Source organism: Oryza brachyantha, chromosome 7 (genome assembly GCF_000231095.2).
Source record: "Oryza brachyantha chromosome 7, ObraRS2, whole genome shotgun sequence".
NCBI lineage: Eukaryota > Viridiplantae > Streptophyta > Magnoliopsida > Poales > Poaceae > Oryza > Oryza brachyantha.
Window position 1 is genome coordinate 3,123,684 of NC_023169.2, and position 23,099 is coordinate 3,146,782.

General features: G+C 40.5%; 3 protein-coding genes and 1 long non-coding RNA gene across 5 annotated transcripts; 3 read left to right on the forward strand and 1 right to left on the reverse strand.

The window, feature by feature from the left end:
- Positions 1-7,273: 7,273 nt before the first annotated feature.
- On the forward strand, positions 7,274-9,055 carry LOC102706299 (AAA-ATPase At3g28580-like). 2 transcript variants are annotated; one of them, XM_006657464.3, is made up of 2 exons: positions 7,274-7,925; positions 8,028-9,055. In XM_006657464.3, exons 1-2 carry the CDS (start codon positions 7,294-7,296, stop codon positions 8,956-8,958), a joined length of 1,563 nt encoding a protein of 520 aa, XP_006657527.2. In that variant the 5' UTR covers positions 7,274-7,293; the 3' UTR covers positions 8,959-9,055. The 2 variants fall into 2 exon arrangements, with proteins under 2 accessions (XP_006657527.2, XP_015694845.2); XM_015839359.2 differs by having other exon boundaries at positions 8,043-9,055.
- A 2,905-nt stretch (positions 9,056-11,960) lies between these two features.
- Positions 11,961-14,476, reverse strand: LOC107304588 (mitochondrial import inner membrane translocase subunit TIM14-1-like). Its single transcript, XM_040526008.1, has 3 exons — positions 14,254-14,476; positions 13,287-13,465; positions 11,961-12,370 (listed from the first exon to the last, which is right to left on the reverse strand). The coding sequence occupies exons 1-3, from the start codon at positions 14,254-14,256 to the stop codon at positions 12,214-12,216; spliced, it is 339 nt and encodes a 112-aa protein (XP_040381942.1). The 5' UTR covers positions 14,257-14,476; the 3' UTR covers positions 11,961-12,213.
- Positions 14,477-16,557: 2,081 nt separating this feature from the next.
- LOC102713478 (AAA-ATPase At3g28610-like) lies at positions 16,558-18,337 on the forward strand. Its single transcript, XM_015839059.2, has one exon. The coding sequence runs from the start codon at positions 16,558-16,560 to the stop codon at positions 18,148-18,150; it is 1,593 nt and encodes a 530-aa protein (XP_015694545.2). The 3' UTR covers positions 18,151-18,337.
- A 2,516-nt stretch (positions 18,338-20,853) lies between these two features.
- LOC107304635 lies at positions 20,854-22,720 on the forward strand. Its single transcript, XR_001550710.1, has 3 exons — positions 20,854-20,941; positions 21,130-21,421; positions 21,507-22,720. It is a non-coding gene; the product is annotated as an uncharacterized LOC107304635 (long non-coding RNA).
- Positions 22,721-23,099: the final 379 nt, after the last annotated feature.

Below are 23,099 nucleotides of genomic sequence, written 5' to 3' on the forward strand. Positions count from 1 at the left end.
ATGCTGAGACAGATAGTATGCCTCACAAAAGCAAGCAAAGATAGAAGTCGTTGATCGATTAGGGAATACCGATTAGAACAGTGAGAGCTGGCCGCGTCTTTTGAGTTAGCGGCGGCCATTAATTAAGGAACAGAAATGTGCCACTAAGTGATACTTTGATTTTCTCGTTTTTTACTCCCACACTTTCCAAACTACTAAATACTCCGTAATATATTTTTACAAAAATCATATATGTAAAAGTTAATTTTAAAAATTATATCACTATACTTTTTAAGTTTTTTATAGATAATAATTAATTAATTATATATTAATCTATTGCTACGTTTCCATACCGATTACTTATTCTTAATGATCTAAAAGCAAAACACTAGAGCATAAACAATGATAAAAAAGCTAAAGATCAATTTAAAATTTAAGTTTTAAAATTTAAATTTTGACTAAATAAAAATACGAGACTCTAGGTATGTTTCTTTATAATTATCACTAGTGATGTGTATCTTTAACTAATAATAATTTTTAAACGGTTAAACTAGGTGAATGAAATAATACTCGTAAATCGGTACATATAACCTACTTCGATAATATAACATCTATTTATATATTTAGAATACCTTTATGCAAAAGATAAACAATCAAAGTGTACACATAATTAAATATTAGGTGACACATATAAAGGGAGCGAATATCATTGTAACCGTCCTGACCACCACCATATAATTTAATCATGTAATCACGTGTCGAAATGCTAATTAATCACCACCTGCCTTCAATCCAACCTTGTCAGGTCGACCATTGGCGAAGACCGAATCATGTAGGCCGACCCTTTCTCGCGGGATAATATAACAATCCGAACCAGACGGTGTTCACTGAGAGGGAGGGAGCATAGTAGCAGGGCTATAAGCCGACTAAATGTTAACATGAAAGAGAGACGTGAGAAGAGATAGGAGAAGTGTGATATAAGCTTATAGCCAGCTCAGGCATAAGAATCAAGACACTCTGTGAGGAGACATGTGGATCCTGCATTAAAGATGAAGAGCTAACCACTATATAAATAAGCTATAAGAAGACTACAAAGAGTCTTATAGCCAGCTTGTTGGTTATATTATTAGCCTTGCACTGAGGCGATTGTTTGGTGTTTTACGAGAAAAGTCAAACGATATATTTATAAATAAAAAATAATTTGTGAATAAAATTTTACGTATGAATTTATAGCGATCTAAATACCAAGATTGAAGAATAAATTTTGATGGAAAAAATCATAAAATTAACTCTAAATTTAAGATTAAAATTTTTGGCTTATAAGCATAAACGCAACGAAAAAGATGAGGTGCATGTCGCTCCCAAGAAAGTTCAGTGTCACCCTCCACCACTCGTGAGTTGTATCCGATGTTCGAGATTAGCGCATATTTTAGGACTAAGAGATTATTTGATTTTTATGATAATTATTTAAGTTTATATAACTAAATTGATATAAAAAATCTTACTTTACGAGAAACAAATGATAGAGGTCTGAAAAACATGTTCGTGGACAAGAAGTAGTATAACCAAGATCGACGAAGTGGAAAGTGAAGGACATGAAAAGGTGATTGATACATGTGTCATGTGTGTGAAAGGATCATGTCATTGATCACATCAAATTGTCTTCCTCTTATTCTTCCGCGTCCCCGTTTGCTTACTCGTTGCTTGACCCTTAAGCTTTTGCAAAAGCACATTTTTTTAACTATTAACTATAAAATCAGTTATTCTTCATCTTGAACTTTAAAATGCGACCAAGATTTACCCACAGTCTGATGTTAAAGATGGTTTTTATCACATCTATATCAATAATACTATTTCATTATGTTCTAGTAATAATATGACAATGAATCCGAATGCCACAAAATTTTCCTCTTATTTCCTAAGAAAATATAGTGATGTGAGAGTAATATGTGAGAAGGAAAAGAGATGCAAAGTGTAGGATATCTAAAGCAATATTTTCAAATTACCAACTGCTTGATTATAAAATCAATAACGTGATTCTGGACGGGGCTAAAAACACCGCTAAAAACAATCATAGCGTGAAGTTTGTCCGGTTTCTAAAAGTTTAGGATGAAAAATAATTGGTTCTTTATTTGACAGTGATATACGGACTTTCGTAAAATTTAAAGTCCAAAAACGGATTTACCCTCTGTATTTATATATCATGACCAACGTATAAATTAGAGGGGTGATTGTTTGAATTTTTTTTGGGGAAAAAACTAGATGACATATTTACAACCTAAAAATAATTTATGAATAAAACTTGTATATACGTATTCTTAGCGAGCTAAAAGCCAATGATGAAAATAAACTATAATAAAAAATCTCATAATCAAATCCAAATTTAATGTTAAAAGTTTAAATTTTAGGTTATAAGTATAATCAGAAGCGAAGCGAAAAGATGAGGATATGAGAAGATGAGGATAGGAGTGTTCTCAGTAAGGTTTTATCATTTTAACACGATTGGTTGGACATAATAAAAGAGATGTTAGAGACATGTAGATTGGTGTCGACAATGCAAAGTTTGAGCAAAACAAAAGTGGTGGTGATAAGGATAAAGTTCAGTTTTCTTAAAGGTAGTGGAGAACAGTTCAGAATCTCGACAGATGATGGCAACCTTGTAGTTGTTAATTCAATTTATGGTGCTAGCTGGCATCTCAAGCAGTCAAGTGAGATTCTTCAGGCATCACGTTCCAACCTGAAATAAAAAGAAGACGATCCATTCTTTTCTGTTCTCTTTTTTTTTTTCATGATTCTAACAACCCACTTCTGCTGCAACTACGAATTTTTAGATATGGTACCAACAAGAAGGAAGCTTCGAAAGGGCGATACCGGTCTAACTTCTCACCCTCCTCCTAACCGTCATATGGGCCTTCAAATGGAAGATAGAATTCGAAGAGCTTTTAGTTGGAAAGGAGATAACAAAGGTGGCCATCTTTTAGGTTTTTCAATGAAAAAAATGAAGCAATATATTTACAAACGAAAATAATTTATGAATAAGAAAAAGTTTAAAAAATAAAATAAAAAATCTTAAATCAGCTTTAAATTTAAGGTTGAAAAATTCAAATTTTAAATTATAAACATAAGCATAAGCGAAAAAAATAAGGTGCTAAACAAAGTGAAGGAAGGAAGCAGCTTGCTCAATTGGTAAGGGTCTGGAAGGCAAGGTACTGTCTGTTTCAAAGTACCAGAATCCAATACCCCCTCCATTCAGACCATTCTAGTATATCATAAGATGTGTTGTCCATAGAGTATCCATATATATGTTTTATATATGTGTCAATATTGTTATCATCCATATGAATCCAGTACGGGTTAGGACATATTCACTCTCATCTTTACGCATATGTTTATTCTTATAAGGCAATAGTTGAATTTTCAACCTTAAATTCGAAGTTGATTTTTGGGTTTTTTTCGTGAAAGTTTATTTTTCAGACTTGACTTTTAGATCTCTAAGAATACGTATATAAATGTTCTATTTATAAGTTATTTTTTGTTTGCAAATATGCCGTGTGGCTTTTCCATGAAAAAACCATACCCACCACCTTATAACGTGAAGGTAATATTTGATTTGATACAATCTAGTATAATAAATTTAGACACAACGTCTATCAGGTTCATTGTAATATGTTATATCAAATTCAGTACCAAATTTTAGTATTATGCAATGGAGTTGTACATAGGAGGGTAGGGATTTTTAAAGAAATTTGTACCTACGATGGCTTTGGTTTAGCTGTCGAGCTTGTATATGAGTTTTTTTTTCTATTTCTTGTCCTTTTGACGTATTTACTTAAATTGATATGATGTTATTTTATGTATTCTATACGGTATACTATATCGTTACTTTGACTGAATCAATGATTTGCTACATGGTGATGACTAGATATTAGTGCTCCTCAAGTAAATACTAGTATGCTTATGGATGAAATGTCGTTTTATTTTATACGCTCTAATTAATTTTCATGAGACATACGTATGCATTGAACTAATTAATTTTCATGGGACATGCATATATGCATTATATTAGAGTATCCATCTCACATATTTTATTTAGTACTGGTAAACATATGGGATATTTCTTTATTTCACAACAGCTAACCTGCACATATATAGAATATTTTATTTATTGGGTCACCGTTGGAAATAAATATTATACGGTCCATGTATTCTCCCATTTTTATCATTGCATGTCGAATACATGATACTACCAGCAGTTGAATATTATGATTTTGTGAGCCACTAAGATATGCTATATTTTTTACAAGCACACATGTATTGCATATTTTTATCCACGTCGTGAATACTTTGGTGCAATTATTCACCCTGCCACGTATGACCATTTTTTGGATGTTATTTTATTTACCCTTTCGATCATTTCTATCATTTAGTCTGGATTATTATTTAAATATTAATTTTGTAGTGTACCGAGGACTATATATTGATTTATATTTAAACACGAGCCAAAATTTATGTCAATGTATACATAGTTTTATTTTATTCAAACATATTACCCATACACATGGGTATGGTCAATTAAATGGGTATGAAAATAAACATACTTGCGTCCTACATGTATAAATAATCAAAAATTATTCAAAGTTGCTCTTTAACATAATAAATCATCCCTTAAAATTTCAATCAATTTAATAATTTTTTGTAACGTGAATACACATTTAAAAATTTTAGGGCTGATTTTATACATACTAAATGAGTATGTATAAAACGGGTAAAATTGGTAATATCCTCTTTATACCCAAAATCCATATTATTATTTTGTTTACCTATACCTTAACCAAAGAGCAAGGGAATGAATATGGGATGAGTACCCAGTGGCAGCCCTATCTCCCAGCAATGTGCTGCATCTGTAGCTTCAAAAAACTAAAGCAAAGAAAAGGTTAGAAATTTGGCTGTGACATGAAACCATTAGCATCCCAACCAATCTTGTCTGAGAAGTACACAACACCCTTTTCATGTCGATCATGCCGCCACATTGTTTTCATTCTCCTGAAACATCCAAAGTATGGATGCACATCATCTACGTGGATGCCACTTGGGTGGACTAGAAAGGTACTTACCGAAAAGGCCATGTCTCCAAACCAACTCCTTTTTCTTTGTTCCTTTCTACTATTATTTTGCTTCATTTGCTCCCCTTTTTATATAAAGTTCTAGCATGGCATTTTATTTCTTGTAACAGCCTAGGCTCCGCTACTGGTGATGCTGTTGTTGTCCTATCAGCAATACATGTAATAAAAAAATATTACCGGTCACTAGCGAATTCTCTTCGTCACTACGGTGCTAATAAATCTTTTGCATATGTGTTTGTAGCGATCTAAAATACAAGACTGAATAATAAACGACGATAAAAAAATATTAAAATTAATTTCAAATTTAAGATTGAAAATTTAAATTTTGGGTTATAAGCATAAGTAGAAGCCAAAAGATGACGGTGTATGACTCCGTCACATATTGCTATATTCAACCAAATTTAATTTACATGTACGTAAGGTTGTTCTACATTTATAGGCCATTGTCTCTAAACATACTTTCGAATTATCTGTATTATAATTGATGATATTTCATAAATCATAAACGTATTACAAGAAATACATAGTGTGCCTTTATAAACACAAGATTAGTAGTAAAATTGTGCAAGGGTGCCACTTAATGAGAAATTGATAAACACTAGCCCTACGGAATTGACCCAGATAAGATAACCCAAGAGATACAATTATATATAGGGACAGTGCTCTATGATATGATTACATCCACAAGAGTTGAATCCTATTCTTTGTGGGTTCTATTTATTCCTCGGAATTCATTGAGTGAATCTCATGCATGGATTCCTTTCAAATTCTCAATCCAGTACTGATAACGACCCAACAGAACCTCAAACCCCTTGTTTACATGGAACATGAATCCTTTGCACACACCAATATGTGTGCACACACCAATGAAAAGAATTAACCACATGATTAAAGCAAGAAACTTGGCGACAAAGCATAGAATAGTCTATGCTGAAGACTTCATTTCCGTGTGTCTTGTGAAAAAATGCTCTCTATCCTTAGGGTGATTGTTTGGTTTTTTAATAGAAAAAGGCAAACGGTATATTTGTAAGAAAAAAATTTAGGAATAAAACTTTTATATAAGTTTAAGGTTGAAAAATCAACTCTAAAGTTCAAAAATTTAAATTTTGGGTTATAAGTATAAGCTATTGATAATTTCAAGTTTTGGATGATCTAAGTAGTTTGGTCTTAAAAATGATAAAAATATAAGCATATTTTTCTAAAATATCATCTTATAAAGTTAGCACTACTTTTAAAAAGAGCATTCTCGGCTAAGATATAATAAAAACCAATTTACGTAATAGGATGAACAATGAATGACCCAATTTTTTATTGTCTTATACCGACGAAGAGATATTTCAATACTTAATTTTAACAAAAATAAGAAGAGTTTTCAAGCCATGTTTGATTGCAGAAATTTGCTCAAGCCTCCTAAAGGACATGGACATGATTCACCTATGGAATCTCGACATGCTCGGTGATTTATTCATGGCATATGTCTTCTCATATACTAAACATAATTTTTAAAAGATTATTGATTACTTAACTATTTCATAAATTAAATATTTTCTTTATAAATTTATAGGTTATTATTATTTTTTTATGTCTGATGAATTACATATTGTACAAAAATTATTGCTTCGTTTTCAAATGAGATTTACTATCTAGATGTTTCTTGTCACAAATTATTGTTTGTGTTTTGTTTTATTATGCAACCTGCAACATAAATATGATACATTTTGTGTTGTATTTATCTAATATGTCCACCATATCTTTATTTTAAGTTGTGTCCTTTGCTGAAAAGGATTTGGATATATTTCTTCATACACTCTAGATAGTTGGTGCCATAATTCTGCGTCGGGTTTCGCAGCCAACTTAACTTCGCCCATATATCAATAATATAACTGTACAATAGTACAATTATACAGCAGTTAAGTTAGAGAAGCCTCGTCGGAGCGGACCACTCGTCGGAGCGGACCATCCGTCCACGACACCCACTGTTCTTTTACCACCTTAGCCTTGTACAGTCATATCCCACCCAACCCAATCCCACGTTACTTCCTTCCCAAGACTCTTTTCGCGTGAGCCCTTCACGCACAAAGACGGTCAAAAACGTATCTATGACCACCAAACACAAGCCGAGCACTCCCTATAAATCGATCCAATTCCACACCCCCATCCAGATGCACCGGGGAGCTGCTCGTCGACGGCCATGGAGGCCTCGCCGGCGCCGGCGTGGAGCGGCAGCTTCTTCAACAGCGGCGTCGTGCTCAGCCTGCTGGCCGTGCTGTGGACGGTGCTGTGGAACAACCTGCAGGGGCTGCAGCTGCACCACCTGTTCGGCCGCCACCTCAACCGCCACGCGCGCCGCCTCGCCGCCCTCGTCGATCCCTACCTCTCCGTCACCGTCGCCGAGTACGACGGCGGGAGGATGAGGCGGAGCGAGGCGTACAGGGAGGTGCAGGCGTACCTGCAGCGCGCCACCGTGGCCGCCGCCGGCGGGGTCAGGCACCTCAAGGCCGAGCCGGCCAAGGGCGCCGACGCGCTCGTGCTCAGCATGGGCGACAACGAGGAGGTCGCCGACGTGTTCCGGGGGGCCACGGTGTGGTGGTTCGCCTACTCGAGGCCGCCGAGGGAGGACGGCGCCGCCGGGTTCTACTGGGGCGGCCGCGCCGCCCGCGCCGACCGCCGGTTCTACCGCCTCTGCTTCCTCGAGCGCGACCGCGACGTCGTCCTCGCCGACTACCTCCCCCACGTCCGCCGCGAGGGCCGCGCCGTCATGGTCAAGAACCGCCAGCGGAAGCTCTTCACCAACCTCGCCGGCGACAGCTGGGACGACGACGGGTAAAGCATCCATTGCTCCTCTTCGCCTCTCCATTTCCTTTCCTTTACTTCCTTGCTTGCTTCGCTCGCCGTCGACGAGCTCACTGACGTTCTCGGCGCCAGCCGGTGGTGCGACAGCGTGTGGAGCCACGTGGTGTTCGAGCACCCCAAGACGTTCGAGACGCTGGCCATGGATCCGGCCAAGAAGAAGGAGATCATGGACGACCTCGACGCGTTCCGGAACGGGAAGGACTACTACGCGCGCGTCGGCAAGGCGTGGAAGAGAGGGTACCTCCTGCACGGCCCGCCCGGCACCGGCAAGTCCACCATGATCGCCGCCATGGCCAACTACCTCGACTACGACATCTACGACATCGAGCTCACGTCGGTGCGCACCAACACCGACCTCCGCAAGCTCTTCATCGAGACCACCAACAAGTCCATCATCGTCATCGAGGACATCGACTGCTCCCTCGACCTCACCGGCAAGCGCAAGAAGAAGAAGAAGAAGGACGCCGACGAGGACGCCGACAAGAACAAGGACGGCGACAAGAAGCCCGGCCCGCCGGAGGACCAGGACGAGAAGAAGGGCAAGGAGAACAGCAAGGTGACGCTCTCCGGCGTGCTCAACTTCATCGACGGGCTCTGGTCGGCGTGCGGCGGCGAGCGCATCATCGTCTTCACCACCAACCACGTCGAGAAGCTCGACCCGGCGCTCATCCGCCGCGGCCGCATGGACAAGCACATCGAGATGTCCTACTGCGGCTTCGAGGCCTTCAAGTTCCTCGCCAAGATCTACCTCGGCGTCGACGCCCACCACCTGTTCGACGACGTTGAGTCGCTGCTGTGCGAGGTCGACATGACGCCGGCCGACGTCGAGGAGAACCTGACGCCCAAGGGCCCCGGCGACAACGCCGACACGTGCCTCGCCGAGCTGGTTAAGGAGCTGGAGAAGACCAAGGCCGAGAAGGCGCAGGCGAAGGTCGGAGGGAAGGGGAAGGCGACGGCGGAGGACGCCGACGACGATGACGACGACACTGACGAGGATGAGTAGACTAATGTTGACTTACTTTGCTGGTTACTTGCAAATTGTTCTGATTGTTTGAGTGTTTTAATCAAACGGCATAATGAAAATAATGAAAAATAATCTGTGAATAAAAATTTTATATGTGTATTCTAGTATGAAAAATAAACTTTGGTAAAAAACTTAAAATCGACTCTAAATTTAGAAAATTTAAATTTTAGCTTATAACCATCGTAAGGGAAAAGATCGCACTCGCTTTGCTGTATTATCGTACATATTTTGATGATTATTTGACTATTCTTATAACAGTAACAACTGTATTAATTTTAATTTTACTTTAAAAAACTATAAAAAACACATGTGGTGCGTGCACGCACGTGTCTTTAGTATAGTCGAGAAAAATCAATCAAACTAATGCAAGTAGGACCGCTTGTACGTCGAACAAAGGAAAGGATTACGCTTCGCCGCACCTTATTTTTCCTCAATCCTTCTGCTTTGCCTACTATCATTTCAATGGATTTTGACAATCTTGCCACTGTTGCAAACTTCCTGAAGACCAGTTCCTCTCATCAAGAAAGAAAAAAATAATGCTAACATAGACACCATTTACTTCGCGAAAAGAAAATTTTTGGATGTCACGTCGTATATTTGACTGGATATCGGAAGGGATTTTCAGACACAAATTGAAAATCGAATTTCATAGCTCACTTGAAAACCGCAAGACGAATCTTTTAAATCTAATTAATCTGTCATTAGCACATGTGGACTACTGTATCACTTATAGCTAATCATGGACTAATTAGACTTAAAAGATTCGTCTCACGATTTCTCCAGTAACTACGTAATTAGTTTTTTATTTATGTTTAATGCTCTATTTAAACATTCAAATATTCCGTGTGATGTTTTAGGAACTAAACATGCCCATAGCCCATAGTTATCACTTATCAGCCTATTTGGCCGCATCAGACCGGTACCATGTCATCAATCAGGTACACAGTTGCAAGATTGGATCAGCATTTGGATCGAGATCCAAATTCCAGTAGTCCAAAAAGCATTGCTAGGAAGTCTTTTTTTTTTCCTTTTTCCTGAGATAATCAATAGAGAAAAAAAAAAGAAAATGATCTATGTACTACAAGGAGATGCACACACAAAGCCATGTCAGGGTGCTATTACTATATTAATCTTGCAATTGATTCAGTTCAGATGTGTCCTGATGCTTTAGAAAAATAGTTTGCCACCTAAACTACCTCTCATTTGGCCATGCATCACGTCCAAATCAACTCTATTTGTGCTTCACTTTTCTGTCCTTTGGATGTAATCGAGATGACGCCTTCTTCAGTTTGCAAATTTTTTCTGCAAAAACATCGTATTGGATATACGGACACACATTTAAAGTATTAAACGTAGTCTAATTTTAAAATAAACTACAGATTCCGCCAAGAAACTGCGAGACGAATCTTTTGAGCCTAATTAATCCATCATTAGCATATGAAGGTTACTGTAGCACTTATGGCTAATCACGTACTAATTAGACTCAAAAGATTTGTCTCACGATTTTCTCCATAACTGTGTAATTAGTTTTAATGTTCATATATATTTAATGTTCTATTTAGGTGTGCGAAGAACACCTGAAGCAACCTACTTAGCTACCACTAGAGACCTGAATTTATTTCCATTCTCCTTCCTTCACCTGACATTGACGTGTTAAGTGGGCAAATGGGACGAGAGATTGAAGGCTGGCTGCTTGCTGCAGATTAGAAAGACACACATGCACACACACTACCGTCCATCTGTTGTAAACTTGTAATGCTCAGTAAGAGCGACTGAGCGAGTACTATGGCACCTAAGCATGCATTAGCCCCAAGATGCTATGTATACTTAAAAGATGAAGTGCAGGAGAGAAGGAAAGTGAGAGTAGCCCCTCCTTGTGCAAGAGATAAGTTCTACCCAAACTTTATAAGAAATTAGGGACAAAGAGAAGAGTTGATTGGTAGGTAGCATATTGGGGCTTGTGTGTTAGAAAAATGTATTGTATATGTTTGTTTTAAATTTGTGAATAAATGGTGTGGATAAAATTAGAAGCGGGGCTCTACCGTTAAATTCGCCATAGTCTGTCGTGTCCTAATTGAGGTTGAGATGGAAGCAATCTTAACAATGATAAAATACACACACCATACATGTTATAGGGCCTGTTTGAGGAAGTTTTAGATTCTGAGAAGCAACTGTTTGGTAGCCAGTTTCTGAGAATCTAGAAAAATTTCTAAACACAGCTTCTTCAGCTTCTGGATTCTTAATTCTCAGAAGCTGTGAACCGTTTAGGGCAGCCGGAAAAAACTCCCTCAACCAGGCCCATAGTCTGTTGCGCCCGCACAGAGGAACAAGTGAGCTCAGTCGGCGTCGATGTCCTCCAAACATAGCGCACGGGGAGAAGTTGGCGATGGCTAGCAAATGACGTCGCTCAACCCAAGTAGATTGGCTCGGTCAGATCAATTTTGGTGGATAAGTTGTTCTCAGATCTAAGAGGAATATTCATCTTCCAGATCGAATCCATCCCATCCCATCCCATCTCCAAACCAAACAGCTCCGGGAATGAGTCGACTCTGTTCCAACCCTAGAACAAAAACACCCCAATGTCTTGTGCCAAAGTCCAACTGATAATATTCAGCAGGCATCGGGGGCAGATAAGCGAAAGCATCATTTGAACTCTTCTGTTCAACAGCTGAAACTCCGAAGCTCAGATCTTCTGCACATAAGATTCGTTGGTCTGCATGTATAAATTACTGGATGAAAACCATGTTATGGTCGTGTGCAAATGAACTCAAAGTAACAAAAGCTCAGAGATGGGGTAGCCACCAGTTGAGCCCCGGAACATTGCAGTCCAGAGTAAGATGACTTACCTGACAATGGTTTTGGTTATATCAGGAGATACATCTTGCTCAAATGCTGATAATTATACACGCCTATGTCAAGTCCATTGCGGAGTGGATTTCAGGATTTCATGTATGCTGTAAGCTACGAAACAGCTATCAAAATTTGACATGTGAATGGAAATCTGATACAACGTACAGGAGATGCCATCTTCTTCATGTATATCAGTTATTCGGTAACCAGTTGGGCGCACACAACCGGCCATGGAAATGTCAAACAGTGGGCTGAGCTGCTAACATTCGCCACCCATGAATTCTAGTCACATCAAGATTTTTGCCTACCTTTCAGTCCTGAGACTATAGATGCCAAAATTCACCATTTCACTAGAAGAACATATGGTGCATTATTATCATATAATCAAAAGGCTGACCCCCCTCCTTTTGTCTTCCCTAACAAAATATCCTTGGCCTCATTGATCTTTGAAGCAAGGTAATGGCTACCGCCTGCATCTGGATGGTTAGCAACCATGACCTTCTTATGTGCCTCTTTTACCTTCTCAGGATGCGCATTTTCCCTGCAGGAGTCAAAAGGAGAAAAGGGACGCGAACTTAGCAAAAGCAATAACCTTAAAAGAAATCCGTTGCAAGTTACCAGATAAAATTGTTGAATTAAAAGGGACTCCTCAAAACTCAAAAGCAAGAATGACTGATCTGAAGTGTTCAAATTAGGAGGGGCAACAACATTTCAATGGAACAAATAATCTTCTTTATCTCAAGATTTTAAAACTATGGATCTGATAGCATTCACTTATCAATGGAGCAAACGAACTCAAAACAAATTTATCATAGCAAAGGAGTTAATTACTTAACTTACCAGCGAGAAATATGTTAATGATTGGGAATTTAGGGCACTGTTGCCTATATAGCTCAATACATTTTGCCCACATGTCTAAAAAGATACATATATGTAGTTTCTGACAAAAGTTGATTGATCATCAATTCTACCAATCGGTCTGAAATACTAGAACGGTGATGTTTGGCCTCTAAAATTTCAACATGTATAATATATAAACATCAAGGCTTCCCTATTAAAAGAATTCTGTATCTGGGAAGGACAGTTGCCTTGTTTGCAACTTGTTAATTTGAAGACTAATAAAGCAACATAAAAATAAGCATGATATTCAGCAATGTCTCCCCATACAAAAAAACAGACATCTCATATATTTTACCGCATCAACCTTACCATCCCTAACTCCCTAAAATTATGTGAAATGTATACTTCCGTTGTTTTACTATGATCTGGCCAATGGATTGGAGGTGTGGAAGGGTGCAGGGAATAGGAGAAGTTCATAAGCATGAGTGCATCAGTCAACATAGTTTCAATGGCATGGGGATGTGGTGAAGCTAGACATACAAGTAGATTTGAGCTAATACAACGTAAACATGTTGATTGGCTGTAATATAGGCATTATGCTTCTATATGATATTTACCTGACACCAAGGATTAAACCAGCTTCCCTTCGGGTCATCGTAGGTTGAAAGCCACCCTCATAGAATTTGCGCAATCTAGGAACTACAGGCCTGGCTTTATAAGCATTCCAAGCTTGGATGCTATATCTACCAGCAAGAGCCGCCGCTGCAACCGCAAGTCCTGCTATGAGTGGTGTGGCCTGCAGAAAATATAGAAGTATTTAATTGCTATAGCTATAATTTGTCGTGTTGCACATCCCTTTTTAGTTTCTATTTGGCACTCTGTGCTCATGCATTAAATTGAAACCAAACATTGAGATCATAACATTATCCAGTCGCTAGAAAAGTAAATAAGTACAAACAGATGGGGCATATGGAAAAGGGAACAGGAAAATGTTTGCAGATTACATAGTAACCGAAAACAAAATGGTTATCACTTATCAGATTACCGCTGCTGCATCCTATATATCTAGTGCGACACATTGCAAAGAGAAACCGTATGAATGTCAATTTGTCATTACTCTGAGATTCCGATGACACTGTAATTAACACCTAATAGTACTACACAGTGACGCAGTGAACATACCAAAATGGTCATTTCATACCGAAATAGGAGGATGGAAAATGATGGGAGTTGGAGTAACCTGTTTCTATGATCATGACTCCACGAGTAACAGTTCGTGTATATCAACTCTGCCCACATCGTTCTATTCTAATCGGATTAACAAATCCGCAGAGCTGGGTAATCTGATCAGAAATTTCAATCGGAATAACAACAGATTATTACTTATTCCCAATCTTGCACCCTACCCACACACTCCTGACGAGAAAAATCGCTGAATATTTCGCACTAGCAATCAGAGCAATTACCTTACGGATGGGATGCTCGAACAAAATACTAATCCAATCTTAGCACATACACAACAACGCACAGGCTACTAAACAAAAGGTAAAAGAAAAAAAAAATCCGCGACGGAGAAGAGCTCACCATGTCCGGTGCTCCACCACCAGCCAACCCGGCGGCGGGTATGCGATTTGTTCGGCTAAGCGGAGGAGGCGGCAAAGGTTTCCGGCACCTAAGGCCGCCCCGGCGGTCGCCGGAGGAGGTCGGCGGCGGCGGCGGCGGCGGCGGAGGTGGGGGCGAGGAAACCCTAGTTGGGCTTGGTGCAGCTCCGGAGTTTCTTCTGGAGAGTGATGCGGATGCGGCCCAGTTCAGTTCGATGGGCTATTTTGCAATCCAGTCCCTATTCGGGACTGGTACCAGTGATAGCGGTCCACAGTATTTGCAATTAGGTCCTTTGTTGGTATTGTGAACAGGCCGACCAGGCAGCGTGACAAAGTTTCGAAGTAGAGGCATCATCTACCATTGATATTAGAGCATTTTCAGCAGATATTTTATCTATCTTATAAAAATAGAGCAGCATCTAAATCGTAAAAAGAAACTCTAAACATTAAGGTTCTATCTTCTCCTCTATATCTTAACATCTAATCAGAAGAGGGGGAGCAATAACAACATGAGAGCAGATGGTTACAAAATATTAATAAAATGCATATGGATATTTCAGTGGAGTGATGACTGATATGAATAGAGAATCTATTTTGGATGATCATCTAAATGATAATATGGATGATCAAATTTAGATGATCCGTTGGGAATGCTGTTAGTTGGTATCATCGACGTTGCACGGTGAGGTAGCGTCGGCATGCAAAGGAGTGCGCACCATGGGTGCGATGGGAGGAAGTGCAGGGTGAATAAGGCTCACGAAGAAGAAAAGACAATGACGCCGTGTTGTGTTCATTACTCGTCCTGTAAGATGGCATCCCGTTGGGTAGATTTTTTTTATTTCGAAAGGTGAAGCGGTTCATAATTTTATAATCAGATCCTTGGGTAGTTATTTCCAACCGTTAAAAATTTTCTAAAAAATTACCGTTAAGGTCTGTTTTACAAACTACCCCCGGTGTTTGTTGGATTTCATGAACAGCTATCGGTGAGGAGTTTGGCTTTTTGCCGGCCCTCGTCGTCGTCATCGTCGCCATCCCCGGTGGATACTAGGTGAGCGGTCTGCTTTATTGCTGTATTCACCATCTTTCTTACGCAAGTCATTTGGTTGCCTTACAATTTAACACAGGTGGAATCCCTCAACTTCAACTCGATATGCACATGCGATTAACACATGTGGTGCTATCAATGTCCATTGATTTTCTTCTTACTTACGGAGTACTGCCTTCCGCATCGTGTCATGCGTCAATTGGAAAGTGCCAAGATTTTCATGTGAAGGATATCTCTACCTCCTGGCCGTTTCACAGTAACTTGTCTCTTCTGCTAGTACCTTTGTTACGCCTGTACATTTTTGAAATGATTTTTGTGAGTTCTATTTGTAAACTTTTTTCAGGAACGATAGAGCGCATAACAAGAAAGTTTTGGACTGTGCTGCCGAACAACACGCACACATTGATGCTTGGCGCAATAGTAGTGCGAATGACTGCTTCATCCACGCTATTCATCAGGAAAAACATTTTCTGTGAATACTTGTGTTGGTTTCAAAGAACATATCGTGTATTCCTTAGGCTTGCTTGAACAGAGGATGATACAGTGGACGACGGTTTTTTCGACGACAGGGACGACGTGCATGATAAGACTACGATGAGTAATCAGATGCAACAAGCTCCTACGCAAGATCGAATTGTAACTACAACTCGCTATAATCACTACATTGTCTAATTCTTTTATAAATATGCAAAAATGTAGGTCATTATTAAAGTTTCTTAAATGTTAAAATAAATCATAATAAAATACTCTATTTATTTTTTGTATTTGACGTCGAAAACTTTTTGAACCTATCGTTCGTCTTATTCACAAATTTCGTGCAAAGATCTAAAATTATATGTCATTTTTAAAGTTATTTTAGTAATAAATTAAATCATAATAAAATAATTAATAATATATATATATATTGAATAAGATAGATGTTCAGAACGAAAATCTAAAAGCCGACGATGTCAAATAAAAAAGACGAAAAGAATAAATGATATTAAATAAATTCTTAAATAAAATAAATGACCAAACATATTATAAAACTTAACGATATCCAACATTAAAAAAACGAAGGAAATACATGACAGTTTGTTTGCAGTTTATTTAAAATTCTCAATGTTGACTTTTTTTCTCCGCCTTAACACCATCAGGACTCCGAGTTCGCCTTGAACACGGCCAGCGCGCGCCTCATAAATCTGGACGCGCACGGCGCGGCGCGGCGAGCGTACTTGATCAAGAAGTGCTCGCCCGGCCACCATGGGGGTCGCGGCGTCGATAGCCACCGGCAACAAGTCGGCGGCGCGGTGGCGGAGCTGGTCGTTCGCCAGCATGGCCACGCTGCTGGCCCACTTCGGCTCGCTGTCCTTCTTCCTCGGCCCGCTGCTGGCGGCGTACGCGCCGCGGCGGCTGCTGCTGACCTACTTCAACCTCTTCCTCCGCCGGCGGGCGCGGAGGCTGCTCAACGTCGTCGACCCCTACATCACCGTCGACATCCCCGACTGCCCCGCCGCGGCGAGGTACTACCGGAGGTACAACCCCGTGGACACCAGGGACACCCCCTACGACGAGGTGAAGGCGTACCTGAGCGCGACGTGCGCGTCGGAGGCGCGGGAGCTGCGCGCCGAGGGCGCGGCGGAGGGGGACGGGCTGGTGATCAGCATGCGCGACGGGCAGGACGTCGCCGACGAGTTCGAGGGCGTGACGATGTGGTGGTCGTCGGTGACGGAGCAGCAGGGGCAGTGGAAGACGGAGCGGCGGTGCCTCCGCCTCACGTTCCACATGCGCCACCGCCGCCTCGTCGTCGACGAGTACCTCCCCCACGTCCGCCGCGGGGGCGGCGAGCTGCTCTTCAGCAGCCGCCGCCGGCGGCTCTACACCAACAACAAGATGTCGGACTACTCGTTCGACGACGAGAGGGCTTGGAGCTACGTCGACTTCGACCACCCGACGACGTTCGACACGCTGGCCATGGAGCCGGCCAAGAAGAAGGAGATCATGGACGACCTCGACGCGTTCCGGAAGAGCAGGGACTTCTACCGCCGCACCGGCAAGCCGTGGAAGCGCGGGTACCTCCTGTACGGTCCCCCAGGCACCGGCAAGTCCACCATGGTCGCCGCCATGGCTAACTACCTCGACTACGACATCTACGACGTCGAGCTCACCATGGTGACCAACAACAACAACCTCCGCAAGCTCCTCATCGAGACGACCAGCAAGTCGATCATCCTCATCGAGGACATCGACTGCTCCCTCGACCTCACCGGCGACCGCGCCGCGCGGCGGCCGTCGTACAGCGACGACCAGCGGTCCAGCCAGGTGACGCTCTCCGGCCTCCTCAACTTCATCGACGGGCTCTGGTCGGCGTGCGGCGGCGAGCGCATCGTCGTCTTCACCACCAACCACGTCGACAAGCTCGACCCGGCGCTCATCCGCCGCGGCCGCATGGACATGCACATCGAGATGTCCTACTGCGGCTTCGAGGCCTTCAGGACGCTCGCCAAGAACTACCTCGACATCGACGCGCACCCCCTCTTCTCCGCCGTCGGCGAGGTGCTCCGGAACGTCAACCTCACGCCGGCCGACGTCGCCGAGTGCCTCATGACGGCCAGGCGTTCCGGCTCCGGCGACACCTCCTGCCTCGAGATTTGCATCGGTGAGCTCAAGAAGAGGGCGGAGGAGAGGGCAAAGGAGGAGGCCGAAGCAAAGGCGAGAGAGGAGGCCGAGGCCAAGGCAATGGCAGAGGCCGAGGAGAAGGAGAAGGAGAAGGCTTTGGCCGAAGCGAAGGCAATGGTGGAAGCCGCCGCCGCCACGGCAGCGGCGGAGCCCAGCGCAGCCAAGGACAGTACGTGACGGCATACAGGAGAAATTACTGAATAATTCAGAATCACGTAGTTATCGGTACACAAACTCATCAAAATTTTGTTTTTGTTTTACTGATGAATTGCCAATTTCAACTATGAGTATGCAAATCAGTGTTATAACCTATCATTGGAGCAAATTGTATCTTTCAGAGTTCTTATGATTTGTTTGTAGCTAGTTTTGGTTTGTTGCTGATGTAATGTCTGCATTAATTAAGCAGGTGTGTCAGTTCAGCTTAAAGCTTGTCCAGTATTTACTTGTTAGAACTAACTGGTCTCCCAATCTTTCTATACTAATCTTATCTTAGGCCAAAGGCATGTCTCTTGTGAACTTTGTTTAACACATAATTATGCTCACTCCGGTCAAACATATCTGTTGTTTAAGACGAAATTTATTTAAACTTGTAAAATTCTTACAACCATTTTTTTTGTAAAAGTAAATTTATAAAACCAAATGAGTGTATAATATTATGATAGTATATTTTAAGAAAAATCTACATATATAATTTGTTTTGCATTTAAACTACGTATCTAAGAAATAATTGATGTCAAAAAATATTATGCTTAACTAAATTTTATCTCAAACGATAAATATTTTTGATTGGAGGGAGTACGTCGATACACTTTTAAATGGCACTGTTGGGCGAAAATTGCTATGGTTAGCAAACTGTATATATACTATTGCAGCTCATTCAATCAGCCCAACAAAGTCCAATTTTGTTGGCTTAAGCTCCCAGACTTATACAATGCTTTGCACTCCCGCCATTCGTTTCTGTTCAAATTAATTCCCTTGACAACTACTACTACTTACAAACAGATGAAGGCAATCGTAATGCAAATGCCGAAAGGTGCTAAAAAAAAGGAGAGAAGAGTTAGGATCATTCTTCTCTCTGCCACAGCTTTGTGAAAGAGACATAGCACCCGTTCATGCTGCTTATTGATACCTCCTTTCAAACACAGGGTAGGAAAAAGCACTTGAGAATCCTGCAGGAATTTAACTGCAAAACACGTCAAAATATGTCCTTAATTTGACTGAACCAATCAGTTAAAATTCTTCATCTCGTTGATCAGAAGCTGTGTGGAGGTATAATAACTCCACAGGACACTGCAAATCCCATGTAATTTCAGACGGTCAAAAACTGCACACATTGCTTTTCAGACAGTCAGATCACATGCATTTTCGTTTCACAGTCAGATCGGATGCATTAGCTAAGGCCTTAGGATCAGTGTCATTTTCCGTAGCAAAGGCTTGTCTGACGGGCACCGCACTGCTGACTCTGCACATTGACTGACAGTGCGTATGCATGCCGTGTACATCGTCTTCTAGAGAGACGCAAAGAGAAGAGAAGGGAGTCAGAGTTTGGGATGCAGTTTTTTAGCACATGGATTGGATTGGATGGAGTTGTTTGCCTATCATCTAAATAGTCATTAAAAAGTATAAAAAAATTAATAAGATAGATTAATATGAGTTATATCACTCCATAAACATGCAAGTTTAAATTTGACTTCTATCTGTGGTAACAAAAATAACAAAAATAATTGTAAATGTGTGTAAACTAGTTTTAGTTTATTTTTGTTTTTTTATACAACTTGTTGAAGTTAGATTTAAACTTGCATGTTTGTAAAGTGATATAACTTATATTAGTCTATGCTGTCAAATTTTTTTATGATTATTTAGATAATATACCAGCATGTGATGGACATTCACGGTTCACCTATGTGATTAAAACTGTTTCCCGTCAGAGTTGCTGCAGCAAGCCCTGGTTCCAGAGTTGCTCTGCGGATAAAAAAAAATAGTTGCGCATTAAGAGCAATAAGAAGCACAATTAAGAGAATTTTATCCTGGTGTTTTCAGCAGCATGTGTCCATTGTATTGTAGTGCAAATTTGAATCAAATTAAGCACAGCCACATCACCGTAATCTAAGTTTATCATTTGCATCACAGTTTGGTCGGACAGATCATCCTAAATGCAAAGAGTGTAAAAAATGTAAGCATTGCACGTAATGTAATGGAACGTGAGACCGCAAGGGCGAACCTGAGTAAAATTTACGATTGTGATGTGTTCAAGGGCAGAATTTGTCTCTGTAATTTGTGACGGTAAAAAGTATTTATGATGATGGTTATGGTGTGCGTTATCGCGAAAATTTATTACGAGGAAAATTCAAGAACATGAATTTATTACAATAAAATTTAATCTTTTACTCATCCATGCTAGAGAAAATTTAGGGCATGTTTGGGGGAGCTTTTTCCCACTGCAGCTTTTCTCAAAAGCTGCTTCAAACGGTCCAGAGTTTCTGAGAATCTGCAGTTACAGATTTTGAAAAATGAACTAAGAATCCAGAAGTTGGAGAAGCTGGGTTCAGGAGCTTTTCCAGATTCTTGAAAGCTGGCTACCAAGTAAATGCTTCTTAGAATCTAAAACTCCTCAAACAGACCCTTAGTACCCTAATAACACTTACTAAGAGCATGCCCAACAGATATACTAAATCCAATTTCCTATAATTAGTTTTTTGGATTCTCAAAACCCATTTAAAGAATAGAAAAATAATCCATCTCCAAAAGATATGCTAAATCTTAACTACCAACAACAGAACGTACGATCGTGGAGGCACCGCTCGCGCTCGGCCAAACAACGTCGTTTTTTGACGCCGCCGCCACCGCCGCTTCTGACTTTCTCCAGCAGGTCTCCAGCCACAGCCAGAACAACGTGATCCCCTGTGATTACGTAAAACGGATGTTCATCTCTTTTCTCTGTATGCACTAGTTGTGCCACCATGAGGAGGTATTTTGCCATCCCTGATCTGTGTCATCTGTGATGTCGTTGTCTTTGATTTCATAAAATACAGAACATCAAGATACTTCTCTTGCCATGCTGATCCAATTTACTAGCCGATCCCGATGTGTGAAGATTGAATTGAGGATGTCATTTGTAGAGAAACATTAACTTGATGTCAATAACTAATTTTGCAGCTCGATCCTTCTTCCAATCAAATTGCTAAATACAGAAAGAGATGAGTCGTCCAAGTCAACTCATCCAAATGCTATTAGATGATGAGTCTTCGTCGGATGATGATGAGGAATTTATTTTATCGGCAGTAGAAATAGTACATGGTCAAGACATGACCGACCATGTACCGAAGCTTGGAGGCTCTGTGTATGGGCACCAAGTAATTGATCGAGATAGATTGGGAGGACACTGTAGACTATACAATGACTACTTCTCTGAAGAACCTACGTATGACCCTTCTTATTTTAGGCGCAGGTTTATAACAATTATTTATATGTTTTTCCTATATGCATCTTCAAATACATGTTCATGTGATTTATTTCTGGCAATATATGTGCAGGTTCAGAATGAGACATCATCTTTTTTTACGTATCATGAATGCAGTGGAAGCACATGATAACTATTTTGTTCAAAAAAAGAAATGCAACCGGATTACTTGGATTGTCAAGTATGCAAAAAATTACAGCAATATTTAGAATGTTGAGTTATGGAATTGCAACTGATGCGATTAATGAGTATGTGCGTATTGGAGGTTCTACTACTATAGAAAGTCTAAAACGGTTTGTTGTAGCTATGAACAAGTTTTTGGAGAGGAGTATTTGAGATTACCAAACGAGACTGACATAGCTAGATTACTTATGGTTGGGGAAGCAAGAGGATTCCCTGGAATGTTGTGATCTCTAGATTGTATGCACTGGAAATGAAAGAATTGCCTTACTGCATGGCAAGGTCAATATACAGGGAAGTATAGGGAGCCTACTATAGTTCTAGAAGCCGTTGCCTCGCATGACCGATGGATTTGGCATGCTTTCTTTGGTTTACCAGGTTCAAACAACGGTATTAAAGTTCTTCAAAGGTCACCATTATTTGCAAAGCTAGCTGAAGGTGAAGCCTCAGAAGTAAACTATAGCATCAACGGGCACAACTATGACATGGGGTATTATCTTGCAGACGGTATTTATCCTTCATGGGCAACAATTGTGAAGAGCATTCAGATGCCGTAGGGGAATAAGAGAAAATATTTTGCAAAAGCCCAAGAAGCTGTTAGGAAGGATGTTGAACAAGCATTTGGAGTTCTACAGTCTCGCTTGCTATTGTTCGTGGACCGGCTCATTTTTGGGATACAAAAACTCTGGATCAAATCATGAGAACTTTATAATAATGAATAACATGATTGTGGAGGATGAGCGAGATGATCATTTTGATTTAGATTACGATGAGATGGGAGAACAGGTGAGAGCTTCACATGAAAGAACAACTGATTTTGATGAGTACATTCGCAAGTACAGTGAAATCAAAGACAAAACAACTCACTTTCAGCTTCAAGAAGACCTCATCGAACACCTATGGCAATGTCATGGAGACCAATATTAATTTTCACTTTATGTCAGAGATTCTTGTTAGTTTACATTGTCTACAAATAAGATGTGTTTATTTTAGATAAGTAGTAGTATGAAAATCATGTAGATGCATTTTTTATGCCAAATGTATTTTTAGCATCACTCTAGCAGGATGTGAGAAAAAAACAAGACAATTTCAGTAAATTTGAATTATTCCTGCACCATTCCCACAACATTTAAGCCAAAACAGAACACTTTCAGCAAAGTAGTACCATTCCAGTAGCCGATCAGCAAAAATAGAACACTTTCAGCAAAATAGTACAATTCCAGCACCATTCTAAGCAGTTTTCCAAAAAAAAACAGTACACTTTCAGCACCATTCCAAGCAGTTTTCCAGGAAAAACAGTACACTTTCAGCCCCATTGATGCCTAAAGCGTCATACTTTCAGTATAGTCTAAGTAAAAAAACAACACCAGACCATATAGTTCAGTGACAAACAATACGAAACTGCTAGGAATGTCCAACAAAACTAAAAATTCAGCAAACAAGTATGAATATTGCAGAGCACGTATTCTTCAACTATTGAGTCGAG

What these genes read in the sequence shown, in the direction of transcription:
- LOC102706299 (XM_006657464.3), top strand. Translation starts at nt 7,294, where the DNA reads ATGGAGGCCTCGCCGGCGCCGGCGTGGAGCGGCAGCTTCTTCAACAGC. An exon ending in GACAGCTGGGACGACGACGG is followed by an intron (nt 7,926 to 8,027) that starts GTAAAGCATCCA and finishes TCTCGGCGCCAG; the next exon opens with CCGGTGGTGCGACAGCGTGT.
- LOC107304588 (XM_040526008.1), bottom strand. An exon ending in GGTTTAATCCTTGGTGTCAG is followed by an intron (nt 12,371 to 13,286) that starts GTAAATATCATA and finishes TGACTCCTGCAG; the next exon opens with GGAAAATGCGCATCCTGAGA.
- LOC102713478 (XM_015839059.2), top strand. Translation starts at nt 16,558, where the DNA reads ATGGGGGTCGCGGCGTCGATAGCCACCGGCAACAAGTCGGCGGCGCGG.